This window comes from Pelodiscus sinensis, chromosome 16 (assembly GCF_049634645.1).
Source record: "Pelodiscus sinensis isolate JC-2024 chromosome 16, ASM4963464v1, whole genome shotgun sequence".
Lineage (NCBI taxonomy): Eukaryota > Metazoa > Chordata > Testudines > Trionychidae > Pelodiscus > Pelodiscus sinensis.
The window spans coordinates 37998344-38020550 of NC_134726.1; the positions used below are offsets into that span (position 1 = coordinate 37998344).

Consider the following 22207-nt stretch of genomic DNA (forward strand, 5'->3'; position numbering starts at 1 on the left):
GCCAGAACGCTTCTCCCACAATGTAACGCAATGTGCCGGCTTACTACTGTCCTTCACATCAGAGAGCGTGTGCGCCGTGTTTGGGGATCATTCAGGTTGAAAAGTGCCATGCAAATTGGAGACACGGGGGCCTGCTCTACACTACCTGGGGAGGTTGAAGTAAGATGCGCAACTCCAGCTACATAAATTACATAGCTGGAGTTGACGTATATTACATCCACACAGTGGGAGGCCAACGGGAGCATTTGCTGCCATGAAGAGCAGGAGCATCGGGGGGGTGCCCTTTGAGTTCGATCTAGCAGGTCTGTACTACACCTGCTAAATCGAACCCTGGAAGATGGACTGCAGCACCGTCAACCGTCCATGTTGTGTAGATGTGCCTTGATAGTCCAACTTGGTGTCCTGAAGGAGGCACGTAGCAGGGACAAGGCCTGCTGCAGTGGGGTTGGCTGCATCAAGGAAAGGCCAGGATTAAATTTGCACTGTTGTTTAGAAGCCAAGAGAAGTACTTGATATTGGAGAGGGCCTGATGGAGAGTGTTTATGCTCTCCCTTGGGGTAGTCTGCAAGAAACATCACACGTAAATGTGGAAAGAACAGGAATTTTTTCCAACCCCAGTGTGGAAGATATACGTCGCCCAGCTGGGACGTTGTGAGTTGTTCTCACTTCGACTGTATTTTAGGTCTCCTGTAGGAGAGTTCCTCTTGGCTGGAGGAAGGACGAAGACCTGGCTGGTTGGTAACAAGCTGGTGACTATCACGACGAGTGTTGGAGCCGGGACGAGGTCGCTGTTGGGCCTTGACTCAGGGGATCTCCCGAGCAACACAGAGTCCAGGTAAACACCACTCGGATTTTTACAAACCTTTCCCTGATGATACCAGTAAAAAGCCATTGTGTTAAACGGATTGGAAGTCACCGTTTCATATACAGGAATGAGCCTTTGTTTTGGGCTGGTACGAATTATAACCCACTGCGTTGCTAGTTATCTGTGGTTCCCCCCTTCTTAGTTCAGACCCTGTTTCGCAAGTGAGACAAACGAAAGAAGCTCCAGCAAAACTGGAATCTCAAGCTGGCCAGCAGGTCTGCAGAGGGTCTCGCAACAGAGTCAGGTCAATGTCTGGTAAGTACATTTCTACCCTTGGAGACTTGCAGCCATACTGGGGCAAGTTTGATCTGTGTGTCCAGACTCCCCGCTAGACTTATACAAGTGAAAAGGCCGAGATTGGGCTGCTCACAGGACTAAGGACTTAGTAAAGAAGGACTGGAATGAGTGGCAGCAGTGAATGCTGGCTCCCTGACTGGCTGATTTCTGCCTGCCCACCTTAGCTGTTGTGAAACCTGCAGAAGGAGCCATGTCTTACAGCCCCCTCTGCCTGGCTTCATAGACCAATGTGTACATCTGCCAGATTTCCAGCCCCATGTCCGCTCCATCTGTGAGAGACACATGGACCGAAGATGCTATCGAGGTGCATGGAACTGTTTATTACCTGTTTTCTTGGCATTGGTCCAGTTGTGTGTGTCTCAAACTGAACCCGGGAGTTCTTCCTTTTTTACTCTCCATATCTTTTGTTTTTCCAGGTGGCCATGCCTTACGGGTTGGTGCTTTAGACAGCTCCGCCCCCCAAGGCTTACAGAGTCCTGCTTCTGCTTCTGCACCTCGGGCAGAGAAAGCCGCATCCGGGGCCCACGCTCCTCTACAGAAAGAGAAAACAAACCTGGCTGCTTGTGTCCCATTGCTCACACAGGGCTGGGCAGAAATATTAGTCCGGAGACCTACAGGTACTCTTTAACCAACTGTGGGAAGGGATTTCTGAGCTGTGACTTGCTAAGCAATTGGGGTTACATGGAACAAGCACCCATGTCACTAAGCGTAACTGAAGTTCTTCCATGCTGTTTAATCTCACGGGTCTTAACATTTAATTTGTCAGCCAGGTCTTTGGAAATTGCACCTTTGAATGATGCAAAATTAAGATGCTCCAAGGCTGAGGGACTTGGGTCTGTTTAGACTGCAGAAGCGAAGAGTGAGGGGGGATTTGAGAGCAGCCTTCAACTTCCTGAAGGGAGGTTCCAGAGAGGATGGAGAGAGGCTGTTCTCAGTAGTGACAGATGGCAGAACAAGGAGCAATGGTCTCAAGTTGTGGTGGGAGAGGTCCAGGTTGGATATTAGGAAAAACTATTTCCCTAGGAGGGTGGTGAAGCACTGGAATGGGTTACCTAGGGAAGGAGTGGAGTCTCCATCCCTAGAGGTGTTTAAGTCTCGGCTTGACAAAGCCCTGGCCGGGTTGATTTAGTTGGAATTGGTCCTGCCTAGAGCAGGGGGCTGGACTTGACCTTCTGAGGTCTCTTCCAGCTCTATGGTTCTATGATTCCTGTGAGAAGATTCAAATCCTTACGTGACCTAACTCCTGCTGCACGGATAGCTATGGGCATTGTGTTGGCCCTCTGTTATCTAGTCATCGTGATGCTCCCATTTCTGAGCTCCTCTGCATTCCTTCTTATGAATCTAATTTCCAAAGTGCAAACCAGGCTGTGACCGAGATCCCAGGGGGCCATGCTGAGATTGAATAAACTGCAAAAATAAGGGCAGGCAATCCCCAAAACGGGTGGTTATTTTAGTACTTAGATCCACCAAGCTAGCAACAGAATGGCTGGCTACCTTGTGAGTGCTACCCTACAAACAAACCCATTTGAAATACCGGTAGTCCGTATTCAGGACTCTAAATAAAAAAAAAAAAAGATACATCCATACAAATAGGATTATCCTAGTTAGCGAATCCTAACTTTTGCATGGACACTTCACGTGATAACACTTCGCACAAGTTGTGTTGCAGTTGTACAACAGTGGTAGCAACCATGACCTACAGTGTCCTATTTTAATCTGCTAACGTCACAAAGACTTGCTGCTGGAGTAATAACCTTGTGCGTGACTGCTGTGTGTGAAGGAGCAGCAATGGTGTTGAAGGCATGAAGGTTGAAAAAAACAGGGTAATCCCCAAATTTCGGGCCACCAATATGTGCCAAAAGCTACACGGAAACAAGAATTGAGTACTTCAGCTGGAAGTTTGTCTTGTGAGAGAATGGACCTTTTATCATTTACAGTACCCAGTAATTGATCACCTTTAGAGAGCCTATTTTACGCTAAAACATCAGGGCTTGACGAGCTTTGGGGAAGAGTTGCATGTGGCTCTGTGGACTGATTCTCTTTTAAAATGGGAGATTAACTGAGTCAGTTGCTAAATGTCAAGGAAACCCTCAAATTCCTCAACCTCATTTTTACCTGCAAGTCCCAGGGCCTTTATGCTGCTGAGTTTGGCTGTTTGAGAGAGAAGATCTAACTTTACTCCCCTCACTTCCAGGAAACACAAGCTGGCTAATGAGCCTGGAAAACCCGCTCAGCCCCTTCTCATCGGATATAAACAACATGCCGCTGCAGGAGCTATCCAACGCGCTCATGGCTGCTGAGCGCTTTAAGGAGCACAGAGAGACGGCTTTGTACAAGTCTCTCTCTGTCCCTTCCTCCAGCTTGGCCACCGGGACGTCCAAACCATCTCTTCTTCAGCGTTCCAATACAGGTGAGAGAGGAGCATAGCATGTCCCAGGGAGCTGCCACTAGCTTGTATGAAATGAGGGGAGTCTGCAGCAGTCTCCTACAGTGAATTACCGCAGAGGTTGCAAATCTGGTAACAGAAAGTAAAAACTAAGGGCAGGATGGGGAGGGCCCAGCTGTCTTCATGTGCTTAGTATTCAGTGAACTAAGCCTTTCCTGTTCTCCCATGGCACATGAGAAATGAGGCAGCCCTTCCCTTAAGTACCCCTTCTTCCTAAAAGGGAGCTGTTTTTGGTTTTTTTTAGTGGTCTCAAGCTAAACATGCCTCCGGTGTAACTGACCGGAGCCTGTCTTTTGGTCTGCTGCTTGTTTAAAATTGAGGCAGTGCTTGTCTGTGTTTCTCAATAGGTCTTCTCCAGCATTCCTGTTTTAGTTACCTCTTGCCTAGACTCTTCTGTCTAGCAGTGGTTACTAAGGAAACGGGTCACTACCGACCCCACTGTTGCTCTCTTTTGCAAGTGACTTCAGTATGACGTGGCAGAGGGCGAGTGATGTTAATAGCAGGGTTGTTTTGCTTCTGAATCTTCAGGCATGAGTGTGTTAAGAATTTGACTTTCTCATGATGGGCTTCTCAAAGATCCACTCCTCTGCCCCAGGAGACTTTGGGCAAATATGCTAGCATGGGTGCAGCTCCACCGGTGTTCGTAATATCGGGAGCGCTAATGCTGGCGAACTGTGGCATTCCAAGCCTTGTGAGTTAACCCCGTTCAGTCCAAACCTAATGGGCATGCTGCTTCAGACTCTGAGAGACTGAGTCGCTGCTAGCGGCACACGAGACCGAACAGTGCTGTCTGCTGTAGGGCAGGCTGTCTGGGAGCCAAGTGAAAATGCTTGTGCCTAGGTCCAGCTTTGTGATCAAACCTTGCAGATGCGGGATCTGATTTTATTCTTTCAAAACGTGTGCAGGCAGTTAAAATTGGAGGGCTAAATTGGATGGTGCCCTTTGTTTGAAACACTCATCTGCTCCAGCAGGCTGTTGGATTTTTCTGAACACCCGCAGGTTCTGATGTAGAGACCAATACTGCCTGATCTAGCTTTCCCATATGGAAATAGCCAACTTGAGACCTGCTTGTTGGTTGATGCGTACAGTGTTTTGAATCTGCAGTGAATTGTTTCAGCCATATTCATGTACTGGTTGAACTTCTCTAGTCCGGCCTGACCGGATCGGTGCCAAACCATAGGAAGTCAGTATTGGCTAGCAGCATTACCAACATTTCCACGGCTTGCTGGGCTCTGAGAAGAGATTTAGGCATAAATTAGAGCTAAAGAACAGCCCAGAACCCTGAGAGCCAGGACTGGCTGTAAACAAACCTTAATGGACCACAGGAAACTTGGCTATACCCTTGATAAGTGGACATCCAGCTAACTAAAATCATGCCAGCCCACTGGACTGGGGAGTGCTGAACTAGACAGAAGGGTTGCGATTGTAATGCTGATGCATGTATTCTTTTTAAAGAGGCTAAATCTCTGTATTTGATCCTTTATCCATATCCTGCTATTTAAATTCTCCTACATAGAATCCGAGAGCACTAAAACTGGAGAGGACTTTAAGAGGTCATCAAGTCCAGTCACCTGCCCTCACGGCAGGACCAAGCACCATAAAATGCATGGTTAAATGACCCCTGTGAAATTCGTGTTCCTCAGAAACGGCCTGGGCTCATTTCGTGCTTGTGCTGGTACCCTAGTAAACTTAACCCCTCCTGTAGATTTTAAAAAAAAAATCAAACTCCTTTTCTCCCAAGAGAACAATCTCTGAGTCGGATTGTTTGAATGTGTTTATGCCCCTTGATTTGTACCAGCAAGACCCTCTATCCTTAAGTTATCCCTTTTTACATCTAGTGAGACTTTTCCAGCTTGTTCCTTGCTTTTATTTTTTTTTTAAACTAGGCTCTTGGTTACGTTAAACTCTGTGCTGCTTTAATTTTTTTCATATAGTCTCTCCTTCCTTTTGATGTAGCTGCTCACTTGATTTCCCTTTGCAGTGGCTTCTTTCTCTTCCCTGTACCAGTCCAGTTGTCAAGGAAAGTTGCACAGGAGCATATCCTGGGCAGGTATTTTTATCTATCTTTAAGGAAAAAAAAACATTGCCATAGAAGAACACCTCTGATTCATAGAAACTGTCTCCCTCATCCCTCATCACCCTTCCATGTTTCCTGTTTGTCCCCGCTGGTCTCATTACTTTAGACGAATGAGATCTTGACTAGCATGAGGAAGTCCAAGCCAGATACAACCTTTGCAAGCACGAGGAACTTTAATGCAGCCCTTGTTGGGTGGGGTGAGTTCATAGCTCATGAGACTTATGGCTATCGAGTGACCTGTTAAAGATCTGAGTTTCCTAACTTTTAAACTGGATCTTGGAATCGGGGTTTGTGTTTTCTGGGTTGATTCAGAAAGTGCCTCCTCGTAGGTGCAGTGCCACATTCACATTGAACTGAGCATTCAGCCAAAAATGGTGATGGGGAAACCATCTGAAACAAGAAGCTGGTTAGAAAGTCAAAGTTTGAAACTACTGTATAATGGCTGGTTGCACATTTAAAAAAAAAAAAAAAACTAACCATACAAAACCCAAACGCTGCTTCAAGGAGAAATAGATAACGCATTGTTGCATTCTGTAGATTCAGTAGCTGTGTAAAATCTTCCTCCTCTAGCTTTGGCACTATCATCTAGTTCCAAAATATATCGGACCTCTCGATAGTAATCAAAATAGATACCTCTAACGGCAGCACTTGCATTGCCTTGGGTCTGCAATGCTTCCTTGGGTGAATGAAATCCCACCTTCCTTCAGTGGGAAATCTGATATGGAATAGCTGATTATCCAGAACTGGGGATTTCTGTATCCACATGAGGCTATTAAAGTGATACACACATGCTGCAGCACATTAGCCTTCTATGATCCTCCTTCTTCACTCTTGTTATCCTGCTTCCCCCTGCAGTGCAATTACTGGATGTTCAAATGATTAACACCAGCAAAATTGGCCATAATATTAGAACCAGGGCAGTGAAAAGCACAGAGGGTATGGGCAGGTGTGTTCTGGCTTGGACAGCTAACCAGATCAGCACGTTTTTAGAAGGTCTGCGTGTGCAATGCTAACTCTTACTTGCTTCTTGAAATAACTGGTCCTGCGAGCTGAAATCAATCCAGGGAAAGCTGCTTTAGTGCCTTTTTTTGGCTGATTTTTTTGTTTTTGTGTGTGCGTGTGCTAACGTTTTGGTTTCTTAAAAATTTCTACTTTGGAAAACAAATCTTAGCCTTTCAGATTGGTCTTCCAATTCTGTGTGTGTGTAGTGGGAAGCCTCCTGTACTTCAGCCTTTTCCTCAGGACAAAAAAAACAAGGCAAACAGAAGTCTTCGGTCAAACGCATTCCTGTATTCAGGGTTACTGTGTATAGTAGACACTTGATTCCCCCTTCCACTAACCTCTCCGCTTACACGAGGGATGTAAGCGACTAGTCGACTGTCCGATAAGCATAAGCTTATCCGATAGTCGAGTAGTGACTTGACTAGTTGCTTCTCCCTCCCTCCCCAACCTCTGCTGCCTCTGTCAGAGAGAAGCAGCAACTGGGGGGAGCAGGAGCCCGCTTAAAAGCTGGTTTTACCCCAGCACCATCGACAGGGGCGACAGAGGCACGGGTTCCGACTGCTGCGCTTCTGCTTTTGAAATGTAGCAAGAGCCCCAGGGGAGAAGCGCAAGTGAGCAGCGCAGCAGTCAGAACTTGGGGCGAGTGGAAATTGGAAACTCCAACTACTCGATTAGCTGATTAATCGAAATTTAACATCCCTACAATATATAGCGCTTCCAAGGGGCTTTCTTTCAGGCCGTTCTATTTCATTAGCTATTTGTCTAGTTGGAAGCCACACACAAACTTTCCTGAGATTGCTGCAGTGCGTATATTAACGATGCCCTCCTGTCCTTTTAATAAGGCCCAGGTTGCCCTGTTTTGCTTCTACCGAGGCATACCGAGAGGACTGTCCAAATGCAAGTAAATGGCTTCTAGTAAATTTTCTCGTCTCCTCCTCCACATGAGGCACGAGAGCATTTATCTCCTCCTAGAATGAATACAAGGCTTATTCATTTCCACAGTTGCGTAGAACTGATGTTTTCATTGCCTATTCAATAACAAGCTGTAATGCTAGTCATGCGCTCCCTTACCTCTCTCTAGTTATTGTCTGTCCTGATACTTGAGTATTAACATACACAAGGATCCATTGTCTCTGATCTTTTCACTACTTGTCCATTAGTAATGGTCTGGCACCACTGTGCCTAGTGTGACAGAGCAGTTGTGTAATCCTTTCGTGTGAGGGTAAGTCGATCAATTATTCTGTATGAAGGGGAGACCTCTAGCAAGTCTGATGTGCCATTGAAGTCTGCACCCGGTGATCAGAGACACGATATAGCACCCATTCAATATGGCCTTCCTCTAAAATCCTAGTAGGGAAAAGGCTGGTACTTCAGAGGAAAGGACGGGGTCCCATCATGCCACTCCTCTCTGCATGCCTCAGTTATTCTCTTTGTGTCTTGGTAGAATCAGCAGTAGTTCTGGAAGAGGGGAGCCCACAGGAAGCGGATTTAAGAGAAACCGATTCCCTGGCGTCTCAGGAGTTTGAAGACTTCAAGGCGGTGTGCTCTGAGCAAGGCATGAGCGAGGAGAAGTTCATGAAAGCCCACCAGGCTTACAGCCGGGTAAGGCTGTCGTGCATTTGGCTGGTAATCGTACCTTCCCAAGCGAGAGAAGGGGCTTCAGTGTCAACTGCAGATGTATCCGCGTTCTCCGTTTGCGTCTGTTAACTCTAGCAAAATGCTCGGAACCAACGGGGGGGGGGAGGGGCTGGCTCATATTCAGGAGAAATGGTACCTGCCTGTCACCTCGGCACCTAGGCTTCTGCCCAGGTGACTAGGCCCTATCTGCTCATACTGAAGCTAAAATGCTTTGGTATAGTGCAGGGGAACCTTTTTTGGGTCGGGGGGCTGCTGACCCACAGGAAAACCAGTCGGGGGCCGCACACAAGTGAGCTGCAAAAAAACCCCTCCCCCAGTACAAAAACGCCACACTGCCATGACCCCTGACTGAGAAACAGAAAGACATTCCCCTTGCACACCAGAGCCTAGGGGGGCCTGGACTAGTAGATTTTTGTGGCCCCCCCCCAGGGTCTGGGGTAGGGCCAAAAATGAGGGGTTCAGCGTGTGTGGGCTGCAGGGAAGTGGGCTTTGGGTGTGGGGCATTGATGGGTCTAGAAGGATAAGGTGCAGAGTGGGCTGGAGGAGGGAGGGCAAGGCCAGAGATGGGGCGCATCAGCGGGCTGAAGGTGGGAGTGACGCAAGGCTGAAATGCCACCTCCCCAATGCTGGGCAGGGGAGCCCCAACTCTGGGGAACCGGATCCAGGCGAACTGGTGGCCGCATGCGGCTCTAGGTTGCAGGTTCCCCACCCCTGGCGTAGCGTGTTGATTAGTGGCGATGTCTCCCTGTCCACTCGCGTCGTTCCCGTGAGCTGCTGTGCATCGTGTCGAGGTGTTCCTCACGAAAACAGCTTTGCTTTGGTTCCCCCCTAAGTCCTCGTCAACGTCTAGTCAAGAAGAGAAATCTCTGAAGTCGGACGAACTGGCGGCTGGCGGAATTCCCATTGGCAGGGTTGTTCCTTCGGAGGATGGCAGGACTCTGGAAGAGCTCTCCTTTCAGCCTTCCCAGCCGCTCAGCAAGTCCAGCTCTTCCCCTGAGCTTCAGACTCTGCAGGAAGTCCTCAAGGACCCCAACAGTAAAGAAGCAACCGGAAGGCTGAGCACGGAACTGAAATCAAAATCTCAGTCTGGGAACCTGGAAGGAGAAGGAGCCGCTAGCTGGCTGAGCCAAGGGGATGACACTAGACTCAGTGGTACATCCAGGCTGGATTGCAACGTCCTTTCTTCCTCACCCCGTTCACCCAGTGGCCACCGTCCTCGAGGATACACCATCTCGGATTCAGCCCCTTCTCGGAGGGGCAAAAGGATCGAGAAAGATGCCCTCAAGAGCAGGACAGCAGCCTCCAATGCTGAGAAAGTACCTGGAATAAACCCAAGGTGGGTGGGTTTTGGGTGGGGGTTCTCAACCCGGCTTCTGGGGGCCTCTCAGAACAAAGATATTTAGAGGGGTAGCTAGACATGTTTAAATTCAACGCGTGGGCTTTGGGGTCTTAGAAGCCTAAACTGAACAGCCAGGAGATAGAACTTTCTCTAATTTAATCCATGTGTTAGCATCTGAAACCTGAATTTTGGGGCAAAAAGAATTGTGGCATCCCAGCTATTTCTGTACTTTTTTTTTCTTTTCAAAGAACAATTACGTTGAATTAACATTCCTCCCCTTGCAATTTGAATGCAGGAGAGCTAGTAAGCAAATTAACTATAAACCAGGGAACTAGTCACTTAAAAAAAGTCTCTAGTCCATAGCTATCTCTCTGGCGGAGAGAAAACAAATGCAGAATGGTAAACAGCATGAACAGTGGTGGGGGGGAAAGTAAATTAGATTGGGTGTTTGAGCCCAGTAGCATTCCGAGGCACTAACGGGATGATTTTTACCTTGCTGGTTGTATATTAAATAGTAAAATATTTCCATGAGTCCAGAGCCTAAGCACCTTGTTTAAATTTCTAGATCTGAAGTAAACAATGGCCCAAGGCAGGATTTGATTTCCACGCCTTTGTCTTTTCCAAAGATCCAGTGGCCATTCTGGTATAGAGAAGGCACACGAGTGAGCTAGTGAGGTTTATGGTATGTGCGTATACAGCAACAGTAATGGAGCAGATACCTACGGGGCCAACTGAGGAGGGGTTCTGCACTGAGCAGCTCATCTCAAACATCTCTGCCATGTAGATGGACGTGGGCTTTATTGTACGGTAACAGGATTTAATTTCTCTTCTCAGCTTTGTGTTTTTACAGCTATACCACTCCCCCTTCTTTGGAGATGAATCCAACAAGCCCCTTCTGTTGCCAAATGAGGTAGGGATCGATTTTCTGTATGGACATGTGAAATGACAACTTTAATCACGCTCATTTTTGAAAATACAAGCGTGTACTAATTGACTGGCAGCTGGGTGGTGAGGGTTATCGGCGGCTCCTCAATGGCCAGGCTGGTAGAGATGTAAACTCTTGGCTATTTCTGATGAACAGATGATCATTGTTTGTGGTTGTGGATTGAGATTTTCCTGCCCCACACCATTTCTCACAGTGCTGATGTACTGTTGTCATGGGATGGCTCCTTTCCGACTCCCAGAGCCGTCAGCGACCAGTTAGCTCGTCAGGCAGTACGTTTGGTCTCCAGGGACAGGGTTTTTACCCCCCGTGTATTCGCTTCTGAGGAAGCAGGTGTGGTGTTGCGTTGGTAATAATAGCAGAGGGTAAAATCGGGCAATGTGCTTTGGAGAAGATTGGGGGTGGCTCATATTACAGACGAGGGATGTAAACGTCTAGTTCAGGGGAGGCCAACCAGTTAGAGACGAAGCTGTGGATAGAGTGCAAAGAGCCACGTATTGTATATTTATTTTTATATAACTGTCTATAGATAGATAGATATAGTACACAAAATGTAGGGATAAAAATAACATTACAGGACATTTCGGACAAAACCAATAAAAAAAGTCTCTAGTCACTTACAAAATTCACGGCCAGTCCATAGATTTTTTTTTTTTCAGAGAATTTGAGAAGGAACAAACATCAAATTTTAAAAAAAACCCAAACCTTTAAAAATACAGTAATATTCTCACACTTAAAAAAAAAGCATCCCCACCGTGTATTTTAAATGTAACACTACTGCCCTATTATGTCCAGTGAGTTTTTTTTAAAATTAAACTGAACTGATAAGTAAATTAGCACAATTTGAAGTGCCTGTTTCACTCCGGCTTGTGGATCTCTGTTCTGGTTTCCTCTTCATTTAATTAAAAAAAAAAAAAAAAGATTATGGCTTTTTTTATACTTCTAAAAATTCAGGTCTGTCCCAGACTGCAAATATGAGAGGTTCAAAAACAATAAGGGAGAGACTCCTATTTCAGAATGATTGCTTCAGCCTGGCAAACAATAGCCTTTGAATTTTCTTTAAAGAAACACAGTGAAAGCCAGGTATATGCTGATTTTCTTTTTTTGCCCTGGAATTTTTGAATATGACATTTTTAAATATGTGGCGCTGCCACTTTGAAACGCTGTGGGGAGCACAGGGCTAGCGGGGGATGCTTGAGTTTCCTGCTGGCCCCATACTCCCTGCAGCGCTATGTACCTTTGAAGTGTAGCAACAGCCTGGGGCCGCTGCTACACTTCAAAGGCAGGGGCGCCCTTATCGACTAATTGAATAATCGATGCAAATTGCATTGACTATTCAATTAGTTGATTATTCTAAATTTAATCCCTGTTACAGACCAGGGCCAGGTCTACACTGCAGGGGAAGATCGAATTAAGATATGCAACTCCAGCTATGTTAATTATGTCGCTGAAGTTGATGTACTTTCATTCGAGTTTCTGCACCATTTCCACAGCAGAAGGTCGATGGGAGCAAACATTCCCGTCAGCTTCCCTTACTCCTCGCGAGGAGGAGTATTGGCACTGACAAGGGGTGCCCTCTGAGTTCGATTTAGTGGGTCTTTATGAGACCCACTAAATCAAACTCCAGAATATTGACCACGGTAGCGTTGATCTTCTGTGTAGTGAGACGAGCCCTGGGAGTGCCCAACGGGAGTTACCCAACGCAGAAATAGACCAGAATAAAACCAGAGTTCGGGGGGGGGAGGTGCAGCACTGTCGAGGTGGCACAAAGCATAGTGAATCTGAGTCAGATACAAACCTGGGGTGCCATTTCCTGGGTCTGAGTAGCAAACCCTCTGGGAGTCTGATAGACTGGGTGAGCGAAAGTACTGTCCTGTGTGACAGTATTATCGAAAGCAAGTGTGTTCTAGCACTGATCCTGCCGTGTTTATCAGTTGTCATGGCTGGTGCGTGAAATACATTCAGCTGTCAGGAGGTGAGATTGTGGCAATACAAAGGGGAACAAAAGGAACAATAGACTCCCTATTAAACACTTTCTCATTCGTATTCCTCAGAAGCGAAGTGTGTGTGTGTGTGTGTGTGTTTCTGTGGTCAATACCTCACTAACGTTTATCGAAGAATAATCATGTGGGGATGAGGAATCACTCCATAGGCCTTTGTAGTCTGTGGTGGGTCTGCTCTTCAGTGCCATTCAGAGAAATGACCAGTGAACATGTTTTAATTGTAGACGTTTGAAAGCTCGGTGCAGCTCCTAGATCAGATTCCTTCCTACGATACTCACAAGATTGCCGTGCTCTATGTCGGAGAAGGGCAGGTGAGTTCTTGCACATACCAAAGGGAGATTTCAAGGAGAGGCCAAGCAGCTTCACTTGAATCGCATTAATTTCTACCCGTGTTAAAGCAGCAGCTTTTTGCGTGTTGCGGTCTCCTGGGTTGTACAGAGAATGCCCAAACTACAGCAAAATGCCTTGAGGCCTGAGGTTTCACGCTGATGCTTGTTCCTGGTGTCTGTCGTGCACGCGCCCACTGCAGCTTTCCAGTAGCAAGGCTTATATTTCACTAGTCCTGGGTGTCTTCTCAGAGGCTCCTTCCGAGTGACTCTTACTGACGTTGGCTTCTCTTCCATGTGGCCAGCTCTAGTGGCACTGGCACTGTTTGAAGGTTGGGGTGCTGAGCTGTGCTCCCCCCACACACACACCTGTTTACACCCCTCGCTGCCCCAGGCTGGGGTCATGCCTAGAGTTACCAGCCTGGGCGAGTCGGTAACCCTGCCACGGCTAGAGGTGACTGCAGAGCTCCCGGCCGACATCAGGATCCCAAGCGGCAGCCAAGCCCCTGGGGGTGGCGGGACTCTGAGGGGCGTTAAAGCCAGCAGGACCCCAGAGGGGCTGCCCAGAGGCAGGGACCCAGAGCTGGCTCCTGAGTACTTCCCACTCCTCTGGCAATCTCAGGGCTTTAAAGCTTTCTGCAACTCTTCTGCCAGCCCAGCCCATACTCAGTGAACAACTTTTGTCCCCTCCCGTTCTGCGTGGACAGGGTCTGCCCTTGGGCACGGCTTGCTGACCCTGGAATCTGGCCAAAGCCCTCGCAAGGACCTGAATCTGCTTTAACAGTCCAAAGACACGAGGAAGGACTTGACCCCCCCTTCTCTGAATGTTTTCTTTTCTAGAGCCACAATGAGATTGCCATTCTGTCCAATGAACACGGCTCCTACAGATACACCGAGTTCCTGACTGGCTTAGGGAAGCTCATTGAACTCAAAGACTGTCAGCCTGACAAAATTTACCTTGGTGGTCTGGACGTGTGTGGGGAGGATGGTCAGTTTACCTACTGCTGGCACGATGACATTATGCAAGGTAGGGCGTCCCACTTCTCGGGGGGACAGGAATGGGGCTTTACTGCCTGAGAAAAGCCAGTAGGTCTGGGTGGTGTCCCACGTCTTCTGTTCTCAGAGGGTGGCAGAGAGAAGGGCTGCCTGGGTTCCGTTTCCGTGTCGTCTCATATGTTTAATCGTCTTCACTGATGGCTTGGGAGCAGACCTGCCAATGGGGGGCAAAGAAGGAAGTTACCCCGGGGACAAGTGATACGGAAGGGCCCGGGAACACCCATTGGCTGCTGCTGCTGCAGGAGCAGTGGCATCCGGGGCACTGGGCAGCGTTGAGGGTGTGGGGAGAGGCGCAACGCTCTCCCAGTGGCACTGAGGGCTGTCTAGCCCCAGCTCCACCCCTCCCGTCTTCTTGGCCCTGTTACTTGGAAGAAGTTGACACAAACTTTTAAATTGGGCAAAAAAAAGGTCACTTTTTACTCTGAATACAAACCGTACCCTCTGAGAGAGGTGTGGGTTTATGTCTGCCCTTGCGTTAAGCTGTCTTGTTTCATGGGCCACTGGGTTTCCAGAAACTATCTGATGTGTTCTAGCAGCCCACATGTGTCCCAGCTGTGCCAGATGTTTCTTTGGAGAACGATTTTTAAATATGGGCGGTGTTGTTCGTGATAGCCTTGGGACTGGGTGTGAGCACAGCATCCTGCCCACGTGGCAGTGACTAGAAAGACGTTTAAAAGTAGAAGGTACTTTTGTTTTTTCTGTACACGGCAGACCCTCCTCTCTGCTGCTGTGGCCCTGCTGAAATTGTCGTAAAGTCTTTCCTTAACTCTCTCTCGTGTATTGGGATGAGTGTTCTAGTAACGGCAGGTAACCGAGAATGCATCTGAGAAGGCTATTGCTGATGGGCCAGATCAGCCATTTTGACCCTGGTGTAACTAGCAGCAGAATACAGGCTGCTCCCAAGTTACACTCGGTTCGGAGGTCCCAAAGGGTCTTCTCTGTGGCCAGGGATTTGGCTGCAGTATTATGCACTGTGATATGTCTCCAGTGCAACGCAAAGCAGATAGAACGGGCTATCTGGCGCTGGCTGCTAGTATTCAGGCCAGGCCTTCATAGAATTAATCCTAGACCTGGAATAGACTTCAGGAGGTCATCAAGTCCAGCCTCCTGCCCAGTCTTCAAAGCAGCACAGCGCAGTCCTGCGTACGGTAGTTCAGCCGTAGATAAATGCCGTATCCTGAATGTTGCCACTCGAGGGCCATAGATATCCTGGCGAGCTATCTGTCCTTGCACCCCCTGCAGGAATGCTGCTAGCTGCATCTCCTCTCTTCGATCCCGTTTCGGTTCAGTTTGCCTGATTCTTTTTCCCCCTCCCCCAGCCATTTTTCACATTGCGACGTTGATGCCTACAAAGGATTTGGATAAATATCGCTGTGACAAGAAGAGGCACCTTGGGAACGACTTTGTTTCCATCGTTTATAACGATTCTGGGGAAGACTTCCGGTTGGGAACCATCAAGGTACGAGAGTTTACACTGGGCTCTGCTTATGAGACCTCTGGTGGGCTGATACAGCTTTGGAAATCCTTCAAAGGCGACAGGACATTCCCCTTGCCTGTCAGCCATGGGGTCTTGGTAAAATTGTTCATCTCCTTGCTTCTTGTCCGAAGCCGCGGTGTCAGTTTGGATATTTCTTTGGTGGGGCAAATTCTAGGCCAGTCACCCTCCTGCAGAGATGTGTACCCATGTGGTACGTGAGCTTTGCCACTAAGAGTTGAGTTCTAGGTAGGCCCCACCCCCGCATCCTGCATTACAGGAATGGACGACTCAGGCACCAGGTCACAACGCCCCTCGCTGACCTTTGGCCTCTGCGTGGAGTGGCACCCGGGTCACATTTCAATGGCATTGCTACCATGCAGCCAAGCCACGCTCCAGATCACTCTGCCAGCAGCTGTACTGGTTGAGAACAAGCCCCCTGTTTAATAGTGGTCGGCCTAGTTCCCCACCGGTCTCCGTGGCCTATGGAACGTTTGGCGAGTGCAAAACCTAGTGGGAGAGAGCGGGACCAGCTTTCTCCCTCCTTGCTGGTGCCACTTATCTCACGACGATTTGGTTATGAATTGGGGCTAGTTACCTTGCTGTGTTCAAACTGCATCTGTGGGTTGCCTCCGTAAATGTCACGCTTTCCGGTAAAATACACCTCCGCCTGTTCGCTCTGCTTCTGCATTCTAATATTTTGTTTCCTCTCTAGGGCCATTTCAACTTTGTGCATGTGATCATCACCCCGCTGGACTACGACTGTAACCTGGTGACGTTACAGTGTCGGAGAGGTAGGGTTAAATCTGAGAGTGTTTATACTGACAACTTCCTTCTCTTCACCGTAACATTTGTAAAAGTCGCCAGGTTGTACGAATTCTTTAGAACGCGGGAAACGTAGGCCTGCGAGCCCTGGTCTACACGGGGGGAGTTATTGTGACCTACTAAGAGGAGCCTCCACACGACCAAGCCTGTTGTTTCGAAATAACGGGCTGGTTATTTCAAAATCTGTCGTCCTGCTTTCCGTGAGGAATAACGCTTATTTCAAAATCGTGATTTCGAAATAGCAGCGATGTGGACGCTCCGCTGCTATTTCGAAATAACGACTCCCCAGAGTAATTGGGAGCGCTTTCCGGGGCTCTAAGTCGCAGTAGCGCATCCACAGTAACGGCACCTGCCTCGGACTAATTTTGCCGCTTTCCCATAGTGGCCACGTGCTATTTCGATGTTCTTATTTTGGGAGTTATTTCAAATGGAGTTCTTTTGAAATAATTTCCTAGTGTAGACAGGCCCCAAGAGACCGCAGAAGGTCATGCGGTCTAGTCCCCCGCCCCGAGGCAGGAGAGAGATTGGTCAGTCCCCTCCTGTAACCGCATATCCCGTGCTGCCAATGTACCTAGCTGAAGCAGCTGCTTCCTGCTCTGAGATTTGCTCTGGTACCCGCTTTCCAGCTGCCCTTTAGTGTGTGTGCTAGTGGGCTCCTCGGAAGTCATGAAATCACCCTGTCTTTGGGGGTGTGTCCAGCCAGCGTGTTTTCCCTGCTCCACCTCGGGCAGCTCCCTTCTAGGCAGGGAAAGCAGGGAGTGTCAGCCACTCTGGCTCGCCATTAACCGGTGGGGCTGGAACAGCTCCCTACCCGCTCTAGCCCCGCGGGGGGTCTGCCGCACACACAGGCTGCTCCGGTCATCTGAGCACGGGACAGGTCTCCTGCAGCTGAGCATTGCTCTGCAGCTAGAGGGGCAGGAGTGTTTTGGGGTTTATTCCCCAATTGTGAGCTGGATGTGGGACTTCGGCAGCCTTACCAGATCCCATGCGGATCCCCCAGCGTTGACAGGATGCGACCACGAGCCCAGCCTTTCCCACAATACACTTCTCATGAAACCCCTTCCGGTTTGAGGAGCACAGCTGTGAAATATTCTGCCCGGGCCTCTGCGCTTTAGGGGAATCGTGGTCTGGCCAGGCTTCCTGGAAAGGCCCCCTCTGTGGGGAGCCGTCAGATCTTGGGACCCCCGAGCGTTACATCCTTTGAGCAGTGTCGCAATAGAAGCGATAAAGCTTTAGACCAGTGGCCGCCACCCAGTCAATTGGGGTCTACCGGGGGATCTTGGAGCCTCTGACGGGATCCTGACTGGTTTGGCCAGGAAGCTCTCAAGTGCTGGTACTTCAGTTGCCCCTCCCCTGACTGTCATGCTGCTCCTGCCCTCTGCTTTGGAGCTGAGGCTCCTGCTTGCTGTGCAGGGGGTGGGAGGGAAAGTGGGGGGCGCTGATGTCAGGATGTCCCCCCCCCCCCCACTCCTGTACCCTAACTCCACAAGGAAAGCAGGGGATGGCGGGAGCTTGGCAATGCAAACCTGTCACACTCGCTCACTGTGTGTGCGTCTGTCACTCACAAACACCCTGCCCTTCACACACGGGTGGTGCTTACTCCTTTTACTGCCTGCAGAGTGGGTTGGTGTGGGACTGGCCTGTGCATTTCATCATTTTCATTTCTTCCTTACGCTTAAATGTAATTCTTGAGCAGTGAGTTCTAACATGCCGAACCGTCGTGGCTGGAGTCATTATCCCTGTGGGAATTGCTGCTCCTGAAGGTGGCTGGCATGTCCCTGCGGCCTCTGAGAGATAGAGCAGGGGGTCTCCACATGCTGCCCTTGCCTGCGGACACCGCTCCTGCAGCTCCCATTGATCAGTAATGGGGAACCGTGGTCAGTAGAAGCTATTAGGTCAGTGCCTGTAGATGAGGGGCAGCACAGGGAGCCACTGCTGTCCTTGCCAGCTGCTTTCAGGAGGGGTGCAGGGCCAGGGAAGGAGTAAGCCGCCTTAATTCCCCTGCTCTACGAACTGGAACCAGTCTCAGTTAAATGGTGCCCAGCCAGTGCCTGCTTCCTGAACCCCTGTCCCAGCCCTGGACAGCTTCCTGCACCCAGCCTCTGCCCCAGACATGAGTCCCCTTGCACCCAAACTTCTTCCCAGAGCTTGCACCCTGAACCCCCTCCTGGACCCCAATCCCCTGCCCTGGGCTAAGCCCGGAGCCCTTCCAATACTCCAAACCCCTTGGCCCAAGACCAGAGCCTGCACCCCAACCCCCTACCCCAGCCTGGTGAAAGTGAATAAGGTTTGGGGAGGAAGGGGGATGGGGTGAGCAAGGTGGAGGAGGAGCAGGGCCTCGGAGGGGGAAGGAAGCAGGGTAAGGGTATTTGGGTCTGAGGTAGATTTTACATTGCACTTCAATTGGAAAAATGAGCTTGTGGTTAAAAAGCTTGGAGACCCTGCTTTTGGCGTTTGAGGGGGGGTTGAAGGAATGGATTGGTGAGTGCAGGGTACTCCGATGTCTCATGTACTGGAAAAGCCTTGTGATGCTGAATTCATCACTGTGCAGGACTTAACATTACTGGCTAATTCGGGCTTTTCGTCCTTGAAAGGGTCCATCTTGCACAGAATGTAAATCTTGTTCTTTGGGGTTTTTTTTCATTTTAAAATACAGACATGGAAGGGCTGGTGGACACGAGTGTCGCGAAGATTGTCTCGGATAAGAACCTGCCGTTTGTCGCCCGCCAGATGGCCCTGCATGCCAATGTGAGTCCTGTCTGTTCTCTTCGAGTGCTGCTGTGTTTCTGCCACCCCAGGGGAATGAATGCAGTTTGGCCAAAAAACTCAACTCGGAGAGCTATTTCTGTTGAGTAAGCAGTCAGGCCACATTTAGGAGCGGAACATCCCAGATTGAGTAGGATTTCAATGACTAAACACATGATGTTGTGTAAACAATCTATTATTGTCTCGTGGGAGCTGCATTTACCGTTTCTCTTTTCCCTCGACTCAGATGGCCTCCCAGGTTCACCATAGCAGATCCAACCCAACAGATACATACCCATCAAAATGGATCGCTAGGCTTCGTCATATCAAGAGGCTCAGACACCGGGTAATTCCAGTTTGTTGTTTCCTTGACGTGTTGCATGTCTGGGACTCTTAGCGCAAGCCAGGCCAATTACAGATCTCCCGAGAAAAGAAGGAGCTGTCCATGGACAGTCGTAAGTGAGAGGGCAGTCTGCCTTGAAAGCTTGAGAATAACCAAACTCTAGTTAGGGATGTAAGTGACTAGTGGTGCAACTAGTCCCCCCCCCACCCCACCCACTGCCTCTATCAGAGAGAGGCAGCAAGGGGGGGAGCAGGCTTAAAAACCGATTCCCAAAGCACTGTCGCCATGGGGGGCAGGGGAGGTAGAGGCGCAGCAGGAAACGGCCCGAGCGGGGACTGAAGCAATCTCCGCTCGCGCGGCTTCTGTTGCGATTCTGCTTTAGAAATGTACAAGAGCCCTGCCGGGGCTCTTGTGCCTTAAAATGCAGAAGCCCCACAGGGAACATCGGGCCAGCGGAGACTCCCCTGCTGGCCTCGCGCTCCCTGCCGGGCTTCCGCTTTTGAACTGCAGCAAGAGTCAGGCAGAGCGTGGCTACAGTTCAAAGGCAGCAGCGTCCTTATCGACTAATCGAGTAGTCAATGGGTATCCTATCGACTATTCGATTAGCTAATGAATCTACACTAACATCCCTGGCGAGAGTGACGTGTGGGGAGGGAGGGTTTGAAGCTACAGGCGGCGGAAGATCCCTCCATTTCCATTGGCCAGAGCAGGAGTTGAGGACACCGGCTCCTGGCCGGGTTGTGCGTGTGATGCAGGGTTGAGATCCAAGTGGCCGCAGGGAGAGCTGGGCCTACTCCCCTGCCCTCCCCAAGTAGAAAAAGGGAGAGGGAGTTGTGGAGGTATCCTGCTGACCTGTTCCTCTGTGACGCTCTTTCAGATACGAGAGGAAACCCACCAGACCCCTGGTTTCCCCCTGATGCAGATGCACCCTTCTGCTGCTCCCAAGCCCCCTCCCCAGGTTCCTCAGGACTCGGCACCCACCTATGAAACTGGGCAGAGGAAGAGGCTGATCTCCTCGGTGGACGATTTCACAGAATTTGTGTAAATCCCCCGTGGTCAGCGTCCGTGCTCTGGCAGCAGGGTGGAGGGAGCGACCGCTTATGAGCCTGCCCAGTAATTCAGCGCTGCCAGGGGGAGGCGGCTGGAACGTGGCAAGGACAGTGTGTCTGTGTTATCCTAGTGTGAGCTAGTTCTTGGTCTGCCATGTTGCCCTGGGAGACCTCATCGCCTGGGCTTGAGTCGCCCACCCTCCCGATGGAAGGGTTTGCTCCCCTAGCTAACGCCCCCAGAGTGCAGCGTGCCTACACCTCTGCCTCTGCTTGGCTAGACATGTTCCGTGACGTTTAACGGCATCCTCTCCGCTAGTGGCTTCCTTGCGAAATGGAAGCGTCTCTGGACGCAGGCGCAGTGGCGGCAGCAGGCAGGGCAATCGCTAGGCGGGGCGTGTGACCCAATGAAAGCTGCATGGACACGTGAGTGTCTCCATTTCCTCTCTGCGGCTGGAAAAGCTCTGTTAGCGTTGCTGAGAGCTGCATGCCCTTTCAAGCTAGTCCTTAACACCAGCGCACAGTGCCCCCTCGCTTCACAAGGTGTCTGTCGACTGCCTCCTTGAGGCGATCCCCGTGTCCCCCTGCCAGTACAATTGCTCTTGCGCACCGTAGCTGTATTACATAGGGAGGTGCTTGCTGGTCAGTGGAGGGGCAGAGCGGTGTAGGAATCAGCCGCTGTCATGACGACTCCTTTATACCCAAGACAGTTTGGGCCAGTTTAAGGAATTCTCAGCAAAGGCTTTAGCTTGAGGGCCAGCCTTGCTCCTGGGGCAGTCAACTGCAAAGCTTTCGTTGACTCCGGCGCCCGAGGATGGTCCCCGAGAATGGGGCAAGGATCCTGGGAAGTAACTGGATCCGGTTGGGGGTGTTCACGTACTCTGCGCAAAGGCACCCTTCAGAGGGGTGACTGGGCCCAAGTACCCAGAGCATGGCCAGGGTAAGCTGGTCGTTCTCCTGCTCCCATGCGGCCTTGCCAGAGGTAAGTCCCAAATTTCCCCTTCCCTTTTAAATGCCCGTTGGCTTTGGGTGGTGGCAACATGCCCGTCTAGGACTGGTCACGTGGTGCTGGTCCCGCATTTGGAAGCCAGCAGTTTGGCTTGTTCGCAAGGGGCCCTTTTGAAGGCAGGTGTGTGCCAGGCCTGTCAGAAGTAGCTGACTGGACACTACGCTGCCGTACTGGGAGAAGCTGTGTAAGCTGGAACGTACTGTGATGACTTTGGGTGCTCGTCACCCCTCAGTGACTGTGGTCCTGATCCAAGTGAGTGTTGGGATGCTCAGCTCAGTGACTGGGTAACTGCTGAGTCATGTGAATGGAGGCGAAGGCAAATCAGTTGGAAGTTGGAATTGTTTGGGGGAGGTTTTTGGAGGGAGGGAAGGGGAAGCTACTGACCATTGCTGGCCTGTCCAGTAACTCGTGTACGTCCCGGTTTGATAGTTTATTAATTGTAATTGAAATAAAAGTCTTTGTTCAGTTACTGGGTTCTTGCTGGGGTGGGCAATCTCTCCCGCCACATCGCAAACCCCCTCCAGGTGGCTCTGCTCCTTCCATTGGCAACAAGGCCTGGTTCTTCTCTCTGACCCTGGAGAGGGGTCTGGTATGAGCCCCCCTTTGTGCCAAGAACAGGTACCGCATGGGCGGCAGCCGCAGGACAGACTCCCCCATGATCCTGCCAGTTTGCCTCACTCCTGAGTGGGAGGGTGGCTAGGCATAAGCATGGCTGAGTTCTCAGGGCCCATGGAGTCCCTGGCCTCTCAAGACTGCATTTGAGGGAACCTGTG

At 50.0% G+C, this 22207-nt stretch overlaps 1 protein-coding gene across 8 annotated transcripts in view; it reads left to right on the plus strand.

Moving 5' to 3' along the window:
- TSC2 (TSC complex subunit 2) overlaps positions 1–21903 on the plus strand; it is a 56136-nt gene extending 34233 nt beyond the window's left edge. For 7 of the 8 annotated variants that reach the window (XM_075899844.1, XM_075899846.1, XM_075899845.1 and 4 more), the window contains 14 exons: positions 683–835; positions 1008–1120; positions 1579–1779; positions 3357–3572; positions 8132–8289; positions 9159–9661; positions 10499–10574; positions 12835–12921; positions 13777–13963; positions 15312–15451; positions 16182–16260; positions 18948–19039; positions 19284–19382; positions 20257–21903. In XM_075899844.1, coding sequence (XP_075755959.1) covers positions 683–835; positions 1008–1120; positions 1579–1779; positions 3357–3572; positions 8132–8289; positions 9159–9661; positions 10499–10574; positions 12835–12921; positions 13777–13963; positions 15312–15451; positions 16182–16260; positions 18948–19039; positions 19284–19382; positions 20257–20424 — 2272 coding nt within the window. In that variant the 3' untranslated portion in view covers positions 20425–21903. Of the gene's footprint in view, positions 1–682; positions 836–1007; positions 1121–1578; positions 1780–3356; positions 3573–8131; positions 8290–9158; positions 9662–10498; positions 10575–12834; positions 12922–13776; positions 13964–15311; positions 15452–16181; positions 16261–18947; positions 19040–19283; positions 19492–20256 lie in introns of all 8 variants that reach the window. The other variant, XR_012896210.1, reaches the window with a different exon arrangement.
- Positions 21904–22207: the final 304 nt, after the last annotated feature.